The sequence below is a fragment of the Dama dama genome, chromosome 9, assembly GCF_033118175.1.
Source record: "Dama dama isolate Ldn47 chromosome 9, ASM3311817v1, whole genome shotgun sequence".
NCBI classification, from domain to species: Eukaryota; Metazoa; Chordata; class Mammalia; order Artiodactyla; family Cervidae; genus Dama; species Dama dama.
In genome coordinates this window covers 52,677,646-52,691,924 of record NC_083689.1, presented here as the reverse complement: position 1 = coordinate 52,691,924, position 14,279 = coordinate 52,677,646, and the positions used below count along the sequence as shown (strand labels likewise).

General features: G+C 39.1%; 2 protein-coding genes across 2 annotated transcripts in view; one reads left to right on the top strand and one right to left on the bottom strand.

Moving 5' to 3' along the window:
• Window positions 1–14,279, bottom strand: part of CTNNA1 (catenin alpha 1) — a 173,994-nt gene that overhangs the window by 60,809 nt on the left and 98,906 nt on the right. The gene's annotated exons all lie outside the window — the stretch shown is intronic.
• LRRTM2 (leucine rich repeat transmembrane neuronal 2) lies at window positions 1,325–9,013 on the top strand. The gene is made up of 2 exons (XM_061151408.1): window positions 1,325–3,236; window positions 3,583–9,013. The coding sequence occupies exons 1-2, from the start codon at window positions 3,233–3,235 to the stop codon at window positions 5,127–5,129; spliced, it is 1,551 nt and encodes a 516-aa protein (XP_061007391.1). The 5' UTR covers window positions 1,325–3,232; the 3' UTR covers window positions 5,130–9,013.

Genomic DNA, 14,279 nt, shown 5'->3' with positions numbered 1-14,279 from the left:
TTTAATTCAGAAAGAACACCGGTTTCTTTTTATTCCTTTTAGCTAACGAGAGATAAAGATCAAAAATTGATACATATCTCCATCAATAGGAACAGTGTACTCCAACCCATTTTAAGACAAACATCACATTTCCTTTGACTCCACAGCCTAAACCTTTTGAACCCAAAGAGAAGTCAAGGGGGCAAAAAGGCTAGTGACCTAGACAGACCATGCTCTCTGGGTACTGTGGTATAGCAGGCATTACTGCCCACTTCTCCAGGTGCATAAAAAAATAATTACTCTTGATTGCACTGGTGCTTTTCTGAACAATTTTCCTTGCCCACAAATCTGTTATAATAGTATTAGGATAATGTAATTTAAGGGTTTTTCATCTGTTAGTATACTGTAAGTAGGCCAAGTAGACTACAAGAGCAGAAGGGAACCAAGAGTTCAAGGGGAATGAAATGCTTTTCCCTCTAAATTTTCACATATAACTCATCCCTAATCATGGTTGCTCTAATCCAATTGATTTCAACACTTTTCTCCACATGGAACTAAAGTGGTTACTTCAGGGGAGAAATTAATCCAGCTCCTCCTGCCTTGCAAAGGTTTTTTTTTCATCAGAGGATGACTAACTTCAGTAAGAGCATTTACAGTATCCCCAGGGCTTCTTATCCTTAAAAAAAAAAAAAAAAAAATTTTTTGAGAGACCACCCTTATCAGACACCCCTCACTGGAAGCTTTGAGAACAAGTTCTGTTCCTATAGAATGGTCACTCTGAAACCTAGGGTCACAAACCCTCTAAGAATTTGATTAAACTTTATCGACAGAAAAATGCACAAGCAACAAAACTCTACAGGCCAATTATGGACTCAGATTAAGAACTTCCAGCCTACACAGAGACAGACTGTGGAAAGGATCCAGGTCAGTTGGAGGAATGGCATCCTGAATTCTAAACAAGGCCCTCTCCCTCTTTTCCTTAACCAGTAAACAAGAAAACTGGGAATACTAGTTCCTGAGAATAAGGGGTTCCACTCATGGCAACGTTGGCCTGGGGACTTCTCTCTGGCCCGGAGAAACTGACTGAGAACTGCCCTGCTGGTAGGGTCTTTCTTTCCCCTCTCCTTTCAGAGGTGTCAGATATGCCCCATGGGTTTTTAGACTCTACCAAACCAATAGGAGTATTTCTGTCATCTTCTCCCTCCCTCTACACATCCCAGGCATTTTCCTCAATAAAATTCTTATACCTCTAATCCTATCTTGGGGTCTGTAACTAGGAGGAGCCAAACTACACACCTGCAATTGTTGCTGTCTCCACAGAGCCCTGAGGAAAGCACCCTGGAGTCTTCAGTCCTCACTCCGGTACTGCACTCCAACACAGACACAACACCCCTTGAGAAAATAACTTCTTACACACACCCAGTGTGATAAAGCCCCTGGAAGCCAACAGATTGATGGTGTTCTTGTTTCTCAGATACCATGGGGTAGTTTTCAGATTTCTGCCTTCAAGTCTGACACAAGACCTACTGAGGCTAAGTATGAGAGAAATGGTATGGGAGAAACGGCCAAGAAGGCCAAATCAGTAATGTCAGGTATACAAGAGGCCTTGCCTTCATCAGGCAGAAACTATGACCATAACTCACAGTAGAAATAACTTTCATGTCTATACAGTAGTAAACATGGAGGTGTATATTCATAACGAAATTCTGAAAAGTGATACTATTCGACAGGAAAAGATAGTGTTAGGTCACGTAAAAACAGCCAAAGCAAAAATCCTATTCCAAAGTATAAGTGACCTTTTGTATTCCCTAGAGAGACTCTAACAACAGTGAGTATGAGAATCGAAGTTGGTTCCTAAGTGTGCCAACAGGCCTGTTGAGCATGCAAATGCTCTATTGTTTGAGGGCCACAATACCCCAACCCAGATCAGTAGAGGCTTTTAGCTTAAGGAGTAAGTGAAATTCTGAGGGAAATACAAGCGACCATGTCAGAATCTAGCCATGCTGTACCACTTGTACTAAATAATTTCTGTTCCACTGTTAACACTTACAGCATGCAATATTAAATGACTATATCAACCTACCCTTTTCTCCTACCAAGACATCCAAAAATTTCTGGATTATTATTTTTCAGTTAGTATTGTGATAAAACACTATTATATAAAATAAGACAGAGAAGGAGAAATCATTTTAATTAGCTTTCTCTTAAAATTCTCAAAGAGTAGAATAACCAAATTCTCTGTTTTCCAACCTTTCCCCCCTTTATTCTTGGTTTATAACACTAAACTCTTAATGGCGAAGAAGCAAAGCCCACTGAGCTAGTTTACCAACACATCTGAAGCAAATCATAGTCATAACTTCTATTTTAACCAAGCATGACAACCAGGTGATTGAGTAGCTTTCCAAACTACCAGAGCAGCAGGCACTCGCATAGGCTGCTGTTAAATCAGCACTTCATAAATCGTGCAGGCTCCTGCCCATTTAGATGATCTCTCTGTGCAGAATCGGCAGTCTAACGCTGGCTCTTCCAAGCATTAAAAAATCGTCACTCTGCTAACCCAACTCACTGTTCAGACGGATCTTCTTGAATGCAGCCTTTATTACAACCTCAGTGCTGCTTCCTACACTGAAGGAATACCATGTTTTCAGGTCAGGAGTTCTTCTTTCTCGCTTTATTATAATCGGGGGTCTTACAACGACCCCGATATTGTTACAAAGCACGCTGCTTTATAACAGTAAAGCTTCTGGAAAACCCAAACAAAAGACACGTCACCCGGTGACGTCAGCCTATATACAGTTCTGTGTGGTCGCAGCACATAAGCAAATCCATTCTTGTGCCGTTTCTCGGAAAAGCTTTTCAGTAAATGCACTCATGCTGCTCCAGGAGCTCTTCTCTGCAACAAGCCGCCCATCTGCCATCAACAAGTTAAGACCGAGAGAGCTAACGGCTGCGGAAAGGAGAGGCTGAAGCTTTGATTAACCAGCTGAGCAGTTAGAGGAGGACGAAATTAATAACATATTCAAAACTGATTTAGGGGATCAGAGTGGTCAAAGAAAATGAAACCAATGCTTTCGAGAGGAATATCCTAAGGAAAAAACAACTTGCCCTGGTGGATTTCAATTTTACTCAGAAAGCCTGGGACACAGAAAACAGGAAACTGGTCAAAGGCTCCTGCATGTTAGAGCCTTTTACAGACTCACTGCGTTGAGTCTGACAACCGAGACTGAATGCAGCCTCCAATGTGCTCAGAAGAATGGGTAAGTCCATGTATTTAATGTGTCTTGTACAGTCAGCAAGGAGTCACGCTTTTAAAATAAGCCATTGAATTCACATTTTATGAGAAAAATCACTTGTCACATTTTTGGATTTTGAGGTTTAGGTAAAATATATATTGCTGATGACAGGATGTGTTCTATCTCCTTTCTTAATGGTTTAAGTTTTGTTCTAGTCATACTAACAAGGTTAGTTTTTCTACAGCAAATGAAAAAATAAGTTATATGTAGTGAAATCTTTTGCCATAATGTTGTTGTTGTTTTTTAAAAGCCCGTATGCTCTGCTGAAAAATATTCTATCTTCTTGTTTTCCTTAAATTATATTCTGCAGGCTTACATTTCAAGTGGCCATTAGGGGCCCCTATGCTAGCAGCAATATATGCAATGAGTATGGTTTTAAAAATGCTGCCTGCGCTGGGTATGGCGTGTCCACCCAAATGCCGCTGTGAGAAGCTGCTCTTCTACTGCGACTCTCAGGGCTTCCACTCAGTGCCAAACACCACGGACAAGGGCTCTCTGGGCCTGTCCCTGAGGCACAATCACATCACAGAGCTCGAAAGGGATCAATTTGCCAGCTTCAGTCAACTCACCTGGCTCCACTTAGACCACAATCAAATATCAACAGTAAAAGAAGATGCTTTTCAAGGACTATATAAACTTAAGGAATTAATCTTGAGTTCCAACAAAATATTTTATTTGCCAAACACAACTTTTACCCAACTGATTAACCTGCAAAATTTGGACCTGTCTTTTAATCAGCTGTCATCTCTGCACCCAGAGCTCTTCTATGGCCTCCGGAAGCTGCAGACCTTGCATTTACGGTCCAACTCCCTGCGGACTATCCCAGTACGCCTGTTCTGGGACTGTCGTAGTCTGGAGTTTCTGGATTTGAGCACAAACCGTTTGCGAAGTTTGGCTCGCAATGGATTTGCGGGATTAATCAAACTGAGAGAGCTTCATCTAGAGCACAACCAGCTGACGAAGATTAATTTTGCTCATTTCCTACGGCTAAGCAGTCTGCACACACTCTTCTTACAGTGGAACAAAATTAGCAACTTGACATGTGGGATGGAGTGGACCTGGGGCACTTTAGAAAAACTAGACTTGACTGGAAATGAAATAAAAGCCATCGATCTGACAGTATTTGAAACGATGCCTAATCTTAAAATACTCCTCATGGATAACAACAAGTTAAACAGCCTTGATTCCAAGATCTTAAACTCCCTGAGGTCCCTCACAACTGTTGGCCTCTCTGGCAATCTGTGGGAATGCAGCCCTCGAATATGTGCTTTGGCCTCCTGGCTGGGCAGTTTCCAAGGTCGGTGGGAGCATTCCATCCTATGCCACAGCCCCGACCACACCCAGGGAGAGGATATACTAGATGCAGTCCACGGATTTCAGCTCTGCTGGAATTTATCAACCACCGTCACTGCCATGGCTACAACTTATAAAGATCCAACCACTGAATACACAAAAAGAATAAGCTCATCAAGTTACCATGTGGGAGACAAAGAAATCCCAACTACTGCAGGCATAGCAGTTACTACTGAAGAACACTTCCCGGAACCAGACAATGCCATCTTCACTCAGCGGGTAATTACAGGAACAATGGCTTTATTGTTTTCTTTCTTTTTTATTATTTTTATAGTGTTCATCTCCAGGAAGTGCTGCCCTCCCACTTTAAGAAGAATTAGGCAGTGCTCAATGATTCAGAACCACAGGCAGCTCCGATCCCAAACACGACTCCATATGTCAAACATGTCAGACCAAGGACCATATAATGAATATGAACCTACCCATGAAGGACCCTTCATCATCATTAATGGTTATGGACAGTGCAAGTGTCAGCAGCTGCCATACAAAGAATGTGAAGTATAATATCTACCCATCATCAAAAATTATATCAGATAAGTAACCTATTTTACATAGTAGGGGCTAAATACATATCTAATTTTTACCAATGGTGACATTAAGCCTAATTTTTCCAAACCAAGTGGAGACTTAGGTTTCTGACGTGTTGAAGTATTTTTAATTTTTTTTAAATGAAACCATATTTTAAGTGTTAAATGAAGCAATGCTCACATTAATTTGCACTCTTGTGGGAAAGTCTAAAAATGCTTACTTCAAAATAAGACATTTCATGTATGTAATTATAAACTATTGTGTGTAAACATGTACACTAAGGTCTCCATATGCTGTTTTTTCCTACTGAAAACAGTTTGGAAAGATGCTACTGAGCAGAAAGAGATATGGATCAATACTTGTTTGATCATTGCTCTCCACCCCAAGTACCACAACTGGCCTGCTGCTTAAAAGGAGACTTAGCAAAATTCTCTTGTATGATAATTTGGTATTTACTCAAACTTACAATTTAATGCCAGTGTGGGGAGTAGAATTTTATGTATGCTGAAGACTGGTCAATATTAAACACTCTTCTTCCAGAGTTTTTGCCTGGGTTAGTAGGTATTATCAAAGTCCACATCATGAAATCAGAACCCTTTATGTAATTCTAATATGCTGAGTGACTCTTTAATGTATTTAAACAATCCAAGTGATTGTGAAAAGGTCTCATTACAATGAAATCAATACTAAATAATGACACTGATTTCGCATCATATCTCCAGTTTGACTTATAATGGACATGTTGATTTTTGTGGCATTTAGATAATTATTTTAAACTAGTGTTAAATTATCACTTTACTAATTAGTTTACTAAATCCTATACTTACATTTATATGTGAAAAAAGATTTAGAAATTATTTTGGAGAGAAAAGAGATAAACTGAGTCAATTTAGCAATCTTATGACCAGCTGCTCACTCTAGTTTGAAAGCACACACACAAATACACCCTCATTCTCTCTCTCTCTCTCCCCCCCCCTCCCCCTCTCTCCCTCCTCCTCCCCTCAACTGTCATGATCAAAGATGCCTTGACAAAGGGGTTTAAACCTCTTTCTTCGGCCTTTTCTTGATCTTCAAGCCTCAAAAAAGCCAAATTAAAAATAACTGGCTAGCAACAGGCATAACACTGATTCTTATTAGAATACCTTTTAAAAGAACCATTTTAAAAAAGCACTTTCTAAGTATTATATGCCAAATTTTGACCTTTTAATGGATATCAATTCTTAATGTTTAAGAGCAGGTCCTTCTAAGTAAAGGGAACAACACAGATCTGAAGCAAACCTTCTCATGGCAGAACACTCTACATGCCTATGAAGCCACACAGTGGTAACTTGAAGGAGGTGAGGGGATGAGAAAAAGGCAGCATTTTGAAATCTGACTCTCCCTGAAACAGGTTAGCAAAGTTAAAAGGAAGAAAAGCAAATGGGCAACTATACATGATCTGAATCAAACAGAGCAAAGGCCCTGGGACCTGCAGCTGGAAAGGGGTGAGGGGGGAAGATTCTCTTATTAATATAAATGTTGAGTAATTTAAAAGTGATAATGATGTCACATTTCTCGTGTAGAAAAGAGCCACAAGTATTTTGTTTATTTAATTATGGTTTCCCCGGAAAGACTATGACACATTTAGGATTTAGATGTAAGTTACCAATTCACACAGAATTCTTCCATAAATGAGGTTCTAGGTATGTACTAGCAAAAACCATGAAATTAGACTACTGACTTGACTTTCAGAAGATGAAAACTGACATTTGCTGATGAAGAAAAAAAGGCATACATTCTTAAGAGAAAATCATTACCATAAAAAAAAGTTATCCTTTACTTCATTCAAGGCATATTTCCCAGGATGGAACTGAAACATGTTAAGACTATAGTTTAACCCATGAGATTTAATACTGAGAGATGTCTACCTACATTTCAAAGAAAATGTATCTCAGTAAAAAGCAGACAAGATCACAATTATAGTAAAAATGTGCTCTCTACAATTTCTAAGTGGGCAGATTCATCTGGTCAAGTCTCAGTCCACCTCAGCAGATCTTGAGCAGTGAGAATTTCATCTCTTAATAAAACTAGACCCTAGGCCTGCCTGGGTAAGGACAGAAGTTGATTTCCTGGCATAGAGCACAGCTCACACTTTCCTTACAGAAGGACTGGATCAGAAGCCCCTGTTACAAATGAGAGCGCCACAAGCTAAAATTTACCAACCCATTTATCAGGATAATCATGGCCATTTGTCAGGGAACAGCTTTGTCACAATACAACTGTGTCTTAAACATACAAGATTCCACTAGCTCTGGAGGATAGCAGAGCAATTTCCATCATTTCAATCACAACCCAAAATTAATTGAAACTGTGAGCAGAAGGGCGAGAAATATTGGCTGGAAATCCCTACATTAATCCTAAAGATTACAGTTAGTAAAGTGGACCATCAGTTGGCAAAATCCTTAATGTACATAGGAAAGTAAGTTGGAAAATCAAACCATTTAGTAATTCAGGGGAACAGCATAGCCAAGGCCACCAAGGCATACTTTTCAGTTGAAAAATAACAGATTTTTTTGGCCCTTCATTTTTTGGGCAATGCTGTCTGAGAAAAGTGAATAACAGTGCCAAATAGCGCTTTCCTTTTCTAGTTAAAGAGCAAACTTCACTTTTCAAATGCCTATAGGAGGCAAGATTCCTTTTAATTTTGGTCTATTTGTGTTTCTGTATGAGTACAGGTTTGAAGATGAGACTGTTAGTCAGTCATATGTGCTCTCTTTACCAACTGGTTCAGGTGAAGAGCATCACAACCACACTGCAGATGCTGGCAATATAATGTTATTAGGCCTTTTGTTTTTACTGTCTTATTCTCTTCAACTCCCCCATCCCCCCTTTTTCATTTTCAAGATTAGAAGAAAATGACCACTTGAAAACCAGAAAAATAAATCTCTCTGTAAAAAGGAAGCTAATGAAGGCTCTGATACTGTACCCACCTAGTAACCAAGAGCTAGTATAGAATTATTTATATTTATTTCTGTAGCTTGCCAGGATTTCAATCACCTTTATGAAATTAGAGTTAATAAATTTACAAATGCATACAACTCAGAGAATACCCACTGCCAACAACAAACAGCAAAGATACTAATTTTTAAGCCAAAAATCTGCACTAACACATGTAATTTCTTAATGTGGCTACGTTAATTTCTATACCAATTCAATGAATGGAACTGACTGAACTTCCCAACTCCACTAATTATTAAAATTCATCTGCTTACTCTAATGCTAGTCACCAAGATCTAGACTCTTTCCAATAAAAATGAGCCCTACCTATGTAGCACTAGGTCTTAATCCTAAATTCAAAACAGGCATACCATTTTCTTTAGGCATACCTCCTCCACACAACGATGGGGGGGTGGAGACTATAAATGCCCTGATCTCTCTAAAGTATGGATATCAATATGAAATTTTGAAATATTATTTTTACATGATCATTTTCCTAATAAAGCAATACAGTGACAGATCTGACTCAAAAATCTGTTTGGGGACATGCTTTTCATACCTTACAGGTTAAACTGCTTCAACTAGAAAAAGATAAAAGAGATGAAGATAGATAATTAAATATTTCTGTTCCTAACCTAGGGCAAACACGTAGTACTTAATTTAAGGTCAAAACAAATAGTAAATGGCTATTTAAGCTTTCATATTGCTATTGCAAACATTTTGGAAATGTCTGCTACTACTGCAATTAACCTGTTCCTCCTTGGTAATTTTTAAAAGCCTAATCTATGGAATGTTTGATGAACCTTCCGACCAACACTGAAACTGGAAACTAAAAGTACAGTCCAAACATATTGTGTTCAATCACCCTAAGAGCCATTTTTTTGTGGGAGTGGTAGGGGGGTGGGGTGGGGTGGGAGGTGGTCAAATGGGTTGTGGGGGAAGGAAGAAGAAAATACTATTATATCGGGGCAGGGGGTAACCAAGTGCAGTGTACAGGGAAGCTTTGTTATTAAAATTATGTATACTGTAAAAAGTGAATGTCTGTTTTTTCCAGAAGCTTTTCCTTGGTAACCTATCAATTCTGACATGTGAAGCTTGAAAAATCATTTATGACAGATACAGAAACCTTAAATGAACAGTTGTTTTGTACCATGTTCTCTATAATGCCAAATGTGCCAGTTGGAAATAGAGCAGCTAATCATCACCTGTCTTCATTCAAAGACAGGCAAAAAACTAGGCTAAGAAGTAAAGTGGGGGAGGGGGGCTGGCTAAAAAAAACCACCCAGCTGATAAACAGCAGTCATACAATAAGAAGCTGCTCTATCACAAGCCTTAGCTACTGGACAAACAGCTGTCTATAGGGCTCACCGGGCCCAAGGCTGACCACCATCCCCCACCCCTCTAACATTCGTGTTCTGCCACAGCCTGGGGAACCTCAAAAATGTACTCAATTGCCTATACCCATCAAATAGCAACTTGGCCTCTGCCTCACGGATCTGTTAGTACACATCCTAGCAGTACCTCCCACACCACCTGTGGGAGGGAATCCACAGGTCCTGACCATGCTGAGGTCTCTAGGATCCCTACATGCCCCACCCTGTCCCAGACAGCAGCTCAGTAACTATGGATAGGGGACAGGAAGGGAATATTTTTAACCTATCTCTCCTTGCTTGGCATAAACATCCCAAGGACAGGGCACTTTGCCTGGGCAGCACTGGGGGCATAAGCTAACCTGGCCTTGAGAACTGAATGCCACAGGTCGCCACACTTGCCAGGATGACCTTAACAGTTCTCCAGACCATCAGTGCAGCAAGACCAGATAGGCAGGAATAAACATCCAGGGATGAGGAGATCAGAGGGGCTAAGGGAGTTCTTACACCAAGCACCTCAGCAGAGGCAGGAAGCACAAGACAAAAATTGACTGCCAAACTCATACAGTATGCACTAGAGGGCACAGGTGATTGTGGTTTCAAGTTGCACAAAAGAAATGAGATCCTACCCTTTATGGAGTTAAAAGCAGAGTTTATTAACATAATTCTTATACATTTTATCTTGAAAATCCCATGTAAAGCCATATCTGATAGCTTTATCAGTTATTTTAATTAGCTTTGCCTGTATGCCACAGCATTCTCAGGTTCCCACTCAGATTTATAATAGAATTCTTCAAGGTCTGTTTAAAGAGATTTTTTTCTTTCTTTAAATATATCTAACCAGCTGGGTACTCAAGTCTCCCTTAGAGAGACAAAATGTACTACAAATTGTCTTTTACAAAGAAAGAAAAGGAAAAAGAGGTGAAAATCACAGCTATTTCCAACATCTCCCCTTAGCATGAGTTCCTCATCACTAGACAATGTTTTGGGAACAGTCTTAAGGGACAGATGCTGAACCTCCCTGAAGCCCTATCTGAAGGAGACATTAAAGAGCAAGAAATCTCCAAAGGCAAGTACAATGAAACATGCTATACTGCAGAGCCCCCAAACTGAATATACCATCCTTTTATACACGGAGGACCAAGAGCAAAGCTAGCCCAGGCCTCCTGGCTAGAAACCCAACATGACAGAGCACCTATGAACCACCACCACCAACTCTGAAGGCAGGGGCCAATGGCTATACCACCACCCTGAGAGAAAAGGCTCTTTCCTCATTTGGGAACCAGATTTTAAAACTGCAGCCCCAGACACAATTTCCAAAGACTTTTCACAGCTTCCATGAAGAGACTTCACAAAGAACCACAGTGAACAGAAGCAAAAATGTCATAACTTGACTGAATATCTATTTACAATTGTGCTCAGTGTACAAAAACTCCACCTTTATGCCCTGGTATTTCTACCAAACACACACACACACACACAATCTTCAGGTTGCATTTTCTGGAAAACCATAAGATAAAAAATCTATAGCCATTTATATGTGTCATTATCATGAGAACCAAAAATGTTCCCCTGGCCTTGCTGCCAAATATTATACATAGAAGGCAACTGCTCAGCACCTCAAAATCTCTGAAAGCAATGTGTTTATTATTACATTGGGTCTACTTCTATAAAGTCAAGGAAATTGAGTAATATACAGTCACACATACAGACTGGTTGAAATACTGATGTAAAAAGATCAAAGGCAGGGAGTCAAAGATGTTTCATAGGATGCCAAAAATTTCTTGAAACTATATTGTGAATATTGTGTATGAATCTAGGAATTTTACCAGATCCTAAACTGTTTTGGTTAACTCACCCAAAATGCCCTAACAGAATATTCTAGTATACACTAGTTTGGCTTTGATCTACCTGGTAGCCAAGGGAAAGAACAAAATCAACAGCTTTCGTCTGATAAAGGAAGCACATCGGTTTATTTGGAGGGAATGACACAAATGCAAAAGTCTGAATTGCCTTTAAAAATGAGTCAGCTGTAGGAACAATAAGGAAACATGTCAGTACCTCCACGGAGCTTTTACAGAACAGGTAGACATGTTTTTCACATCAACTCTTGAAAAAACTATGGAAAAGGAGGCTACACAGGCATGATGCATGCTCTGTGGTATGATCTAGCATTTGTGGTGACCCAAGGCAAGAGCCTATAAAGTCAGCAAGAATGAATATGTATCCAACTTTGAAGTACAGTTTGCATTTCCTCCTTATAATATCCCTGGGACCCAAGCTAGAGTGTTCATCACGTAGGGACATCCAGTAAATTCCTAACCTACCATTACATTATAAATCTTCCAGGCTAGAAGTACAATTTAAAAATCTTCCACTACATGAATGAAGAGAAGCACATTTCATGCATCTCTAGTTATGTTGATGATAATCATAAAGAATGATCTGGATAAGAATCTATAAGATGATAACCAATTTCCTAAGAAAGAACACACTTAAAAAGATAAAGCATTCACTACTGTGGATAGCTGTCAGAAATTTAACTGTCTTTAAAATTTAAAACTCATTCTGTATGTCATTAGCAAAACCTTCTACGTTTCAACAAGAGCAAATAGAGACCTGTGATTAGAGACCTGCTCCACACTTGGGCCCGTCACGTTGGACAAGTTCATCAACCTTCTGTGCCTTGGGTCTCTAACTCTTAAGATGGAATTAATAACAGTAACAAGCAAAAGGGAATTTAATACATGCAAAGTCCTGAGAACAGGCTGGCACACAGTAAATACTTAACAAATATTTGCTATTTTTAATAACAGTATGTGAGAACTAGATGTGACAGATCCATCTTTAATCCCATTAAAGACATATTAGGCTCCTGAGTTGCTCCCAGAAACTCTCTACTTTCCAATATTACTTTCTACACTAAGTTAACATATGGTATCCAAACTGAAGACTGATAATTAGCAAGAGCTTTTAATAAGCCAACAACCTCGATACACCTCTTATACCTAATACTAATATAGAACTGACCACATTATCTCACAGTCAAATAATCTGCTTTATATAAATGTACTAAAATATTAGACACAGCATTACTCTGATTTGGCTTTATGAATCAAGGCTAAATTTAAAGATTTAGAATTCCTAATTCCAAAATTACTTCTGAGTAAGACACTTAAAAATCAAGTCATTATATAGGACAACACGTATTATCCATTATCATAAACAGATACTATTTTTCAAAAGAAATATAAAATAATCTCATTGATAGCTTCTGACAATTTTATTTTAGGACAAAATACATAACTGAGGATTAAGCATCACTATTATGTTGGGGTTTTTCTGCTTAGGAAAAAACATACTTCAAGTATACGTCTAATGTAGGAAGCAGCCCATCCAACTGTGAAGGATTTGGGTCCTAGGCAGATCTGCCAGAACTACTGAGGGGTCTGACCAAGTGAATGAAGTATGAGAATTTTAAGACAAAGATAACCTATCAGTCAAAGAGAATATGTTTCATGATTGCTGGACAGTGATCCTCCATATTACCAAAATTTCTATTAAATATAAAACTTGCGGGAATTAACCTCTCAGAATGAAGATCTACATTTGGTCATATCAAAGCCTATAGATCATGTGGCCCAGATTTTTCAATTCAAGAACTTCTTGACATTCTTTCCAAGATCAATTATCTGGTTTATCCAACAAGGCAAACTGCTTCATCTGCTCCTTTACCCACAACTTTTCTGCACTTTCCCACATCTCTTGACCCTAATTGCTCTCTTTCCTCTTTTACAACCACATTCCACTTCTCTTCATGCTTTCCAAAACTCGAAAGATAAGCTACTCTATTAAGAAGAAAAAGTTCGACTGTCATATATCCATTGCTAAGCAACCCCTTTTAAAGAAATAGCCATAATTTCAAAAATACTCCTTGACTCCACAAAACCAAATGCCCATCAGCTGCAAATGAATTTATACAGCTTGGGAAATACTATTAGAAACACAAGTACACATCTTGAGTTGTCTTCTTAGTCTACCCGTCCCTTTGTATAGATTCAAGTATCAAATAATATTATTCACCATTCTTACACTGTCAAATGATAAGAAATATGAGCCATTTAAGAATAGTGACTTTTTTGCTCTTAATAAATAGCACTCATTCCAGGTATATGAGCAAATAAATTCCCTAACATTCTTCACATGTTTAATGTTAATAGTTACTTAGCTGGGTTAATGGGGGGGGGGGGGTGGGGGGGGTGGGCGGCAGGGAATGCACCCTAGGGAATAAAGGACACAGGTATAGAGAATATGGTTCTAAAATCTCAGAAATGTAGAGTTCTCAAGATAATAGGTGGTAATCTTTACTTCCCTCATCTGTGCTCTAAATTTTCATATACATTTTGTCAGAATTCCACTGAATTGGTCACAAAAACACTGATCTTTCACGTGAAAGTATTTTTTGCCATAGCTTTTGCTCTAAATATAAAGACAAGAGCATTAGGCCCTTCATGCTAGGACTGTCACCCATGGCACACACTAAGAAACTGGACCCAGAAATAACCCTGCCAATGCTACCTTCTCTCTGATCAATCTCCCTAACTCTCCCTTGAAATTCAAAAGGGAAAATGGCAGTAAGAAAGAAGGAAAAAGAATACACCACTTTCAGCACACTTCTATAGGCATTCTGGGACAGTGCCAGGTCACCGTGTCTTCCTCTTGTCTCCTGACAATCCCTTCAAGCCAGTAGGTGCAAAACTGCTCTCTGACATTTGCTATC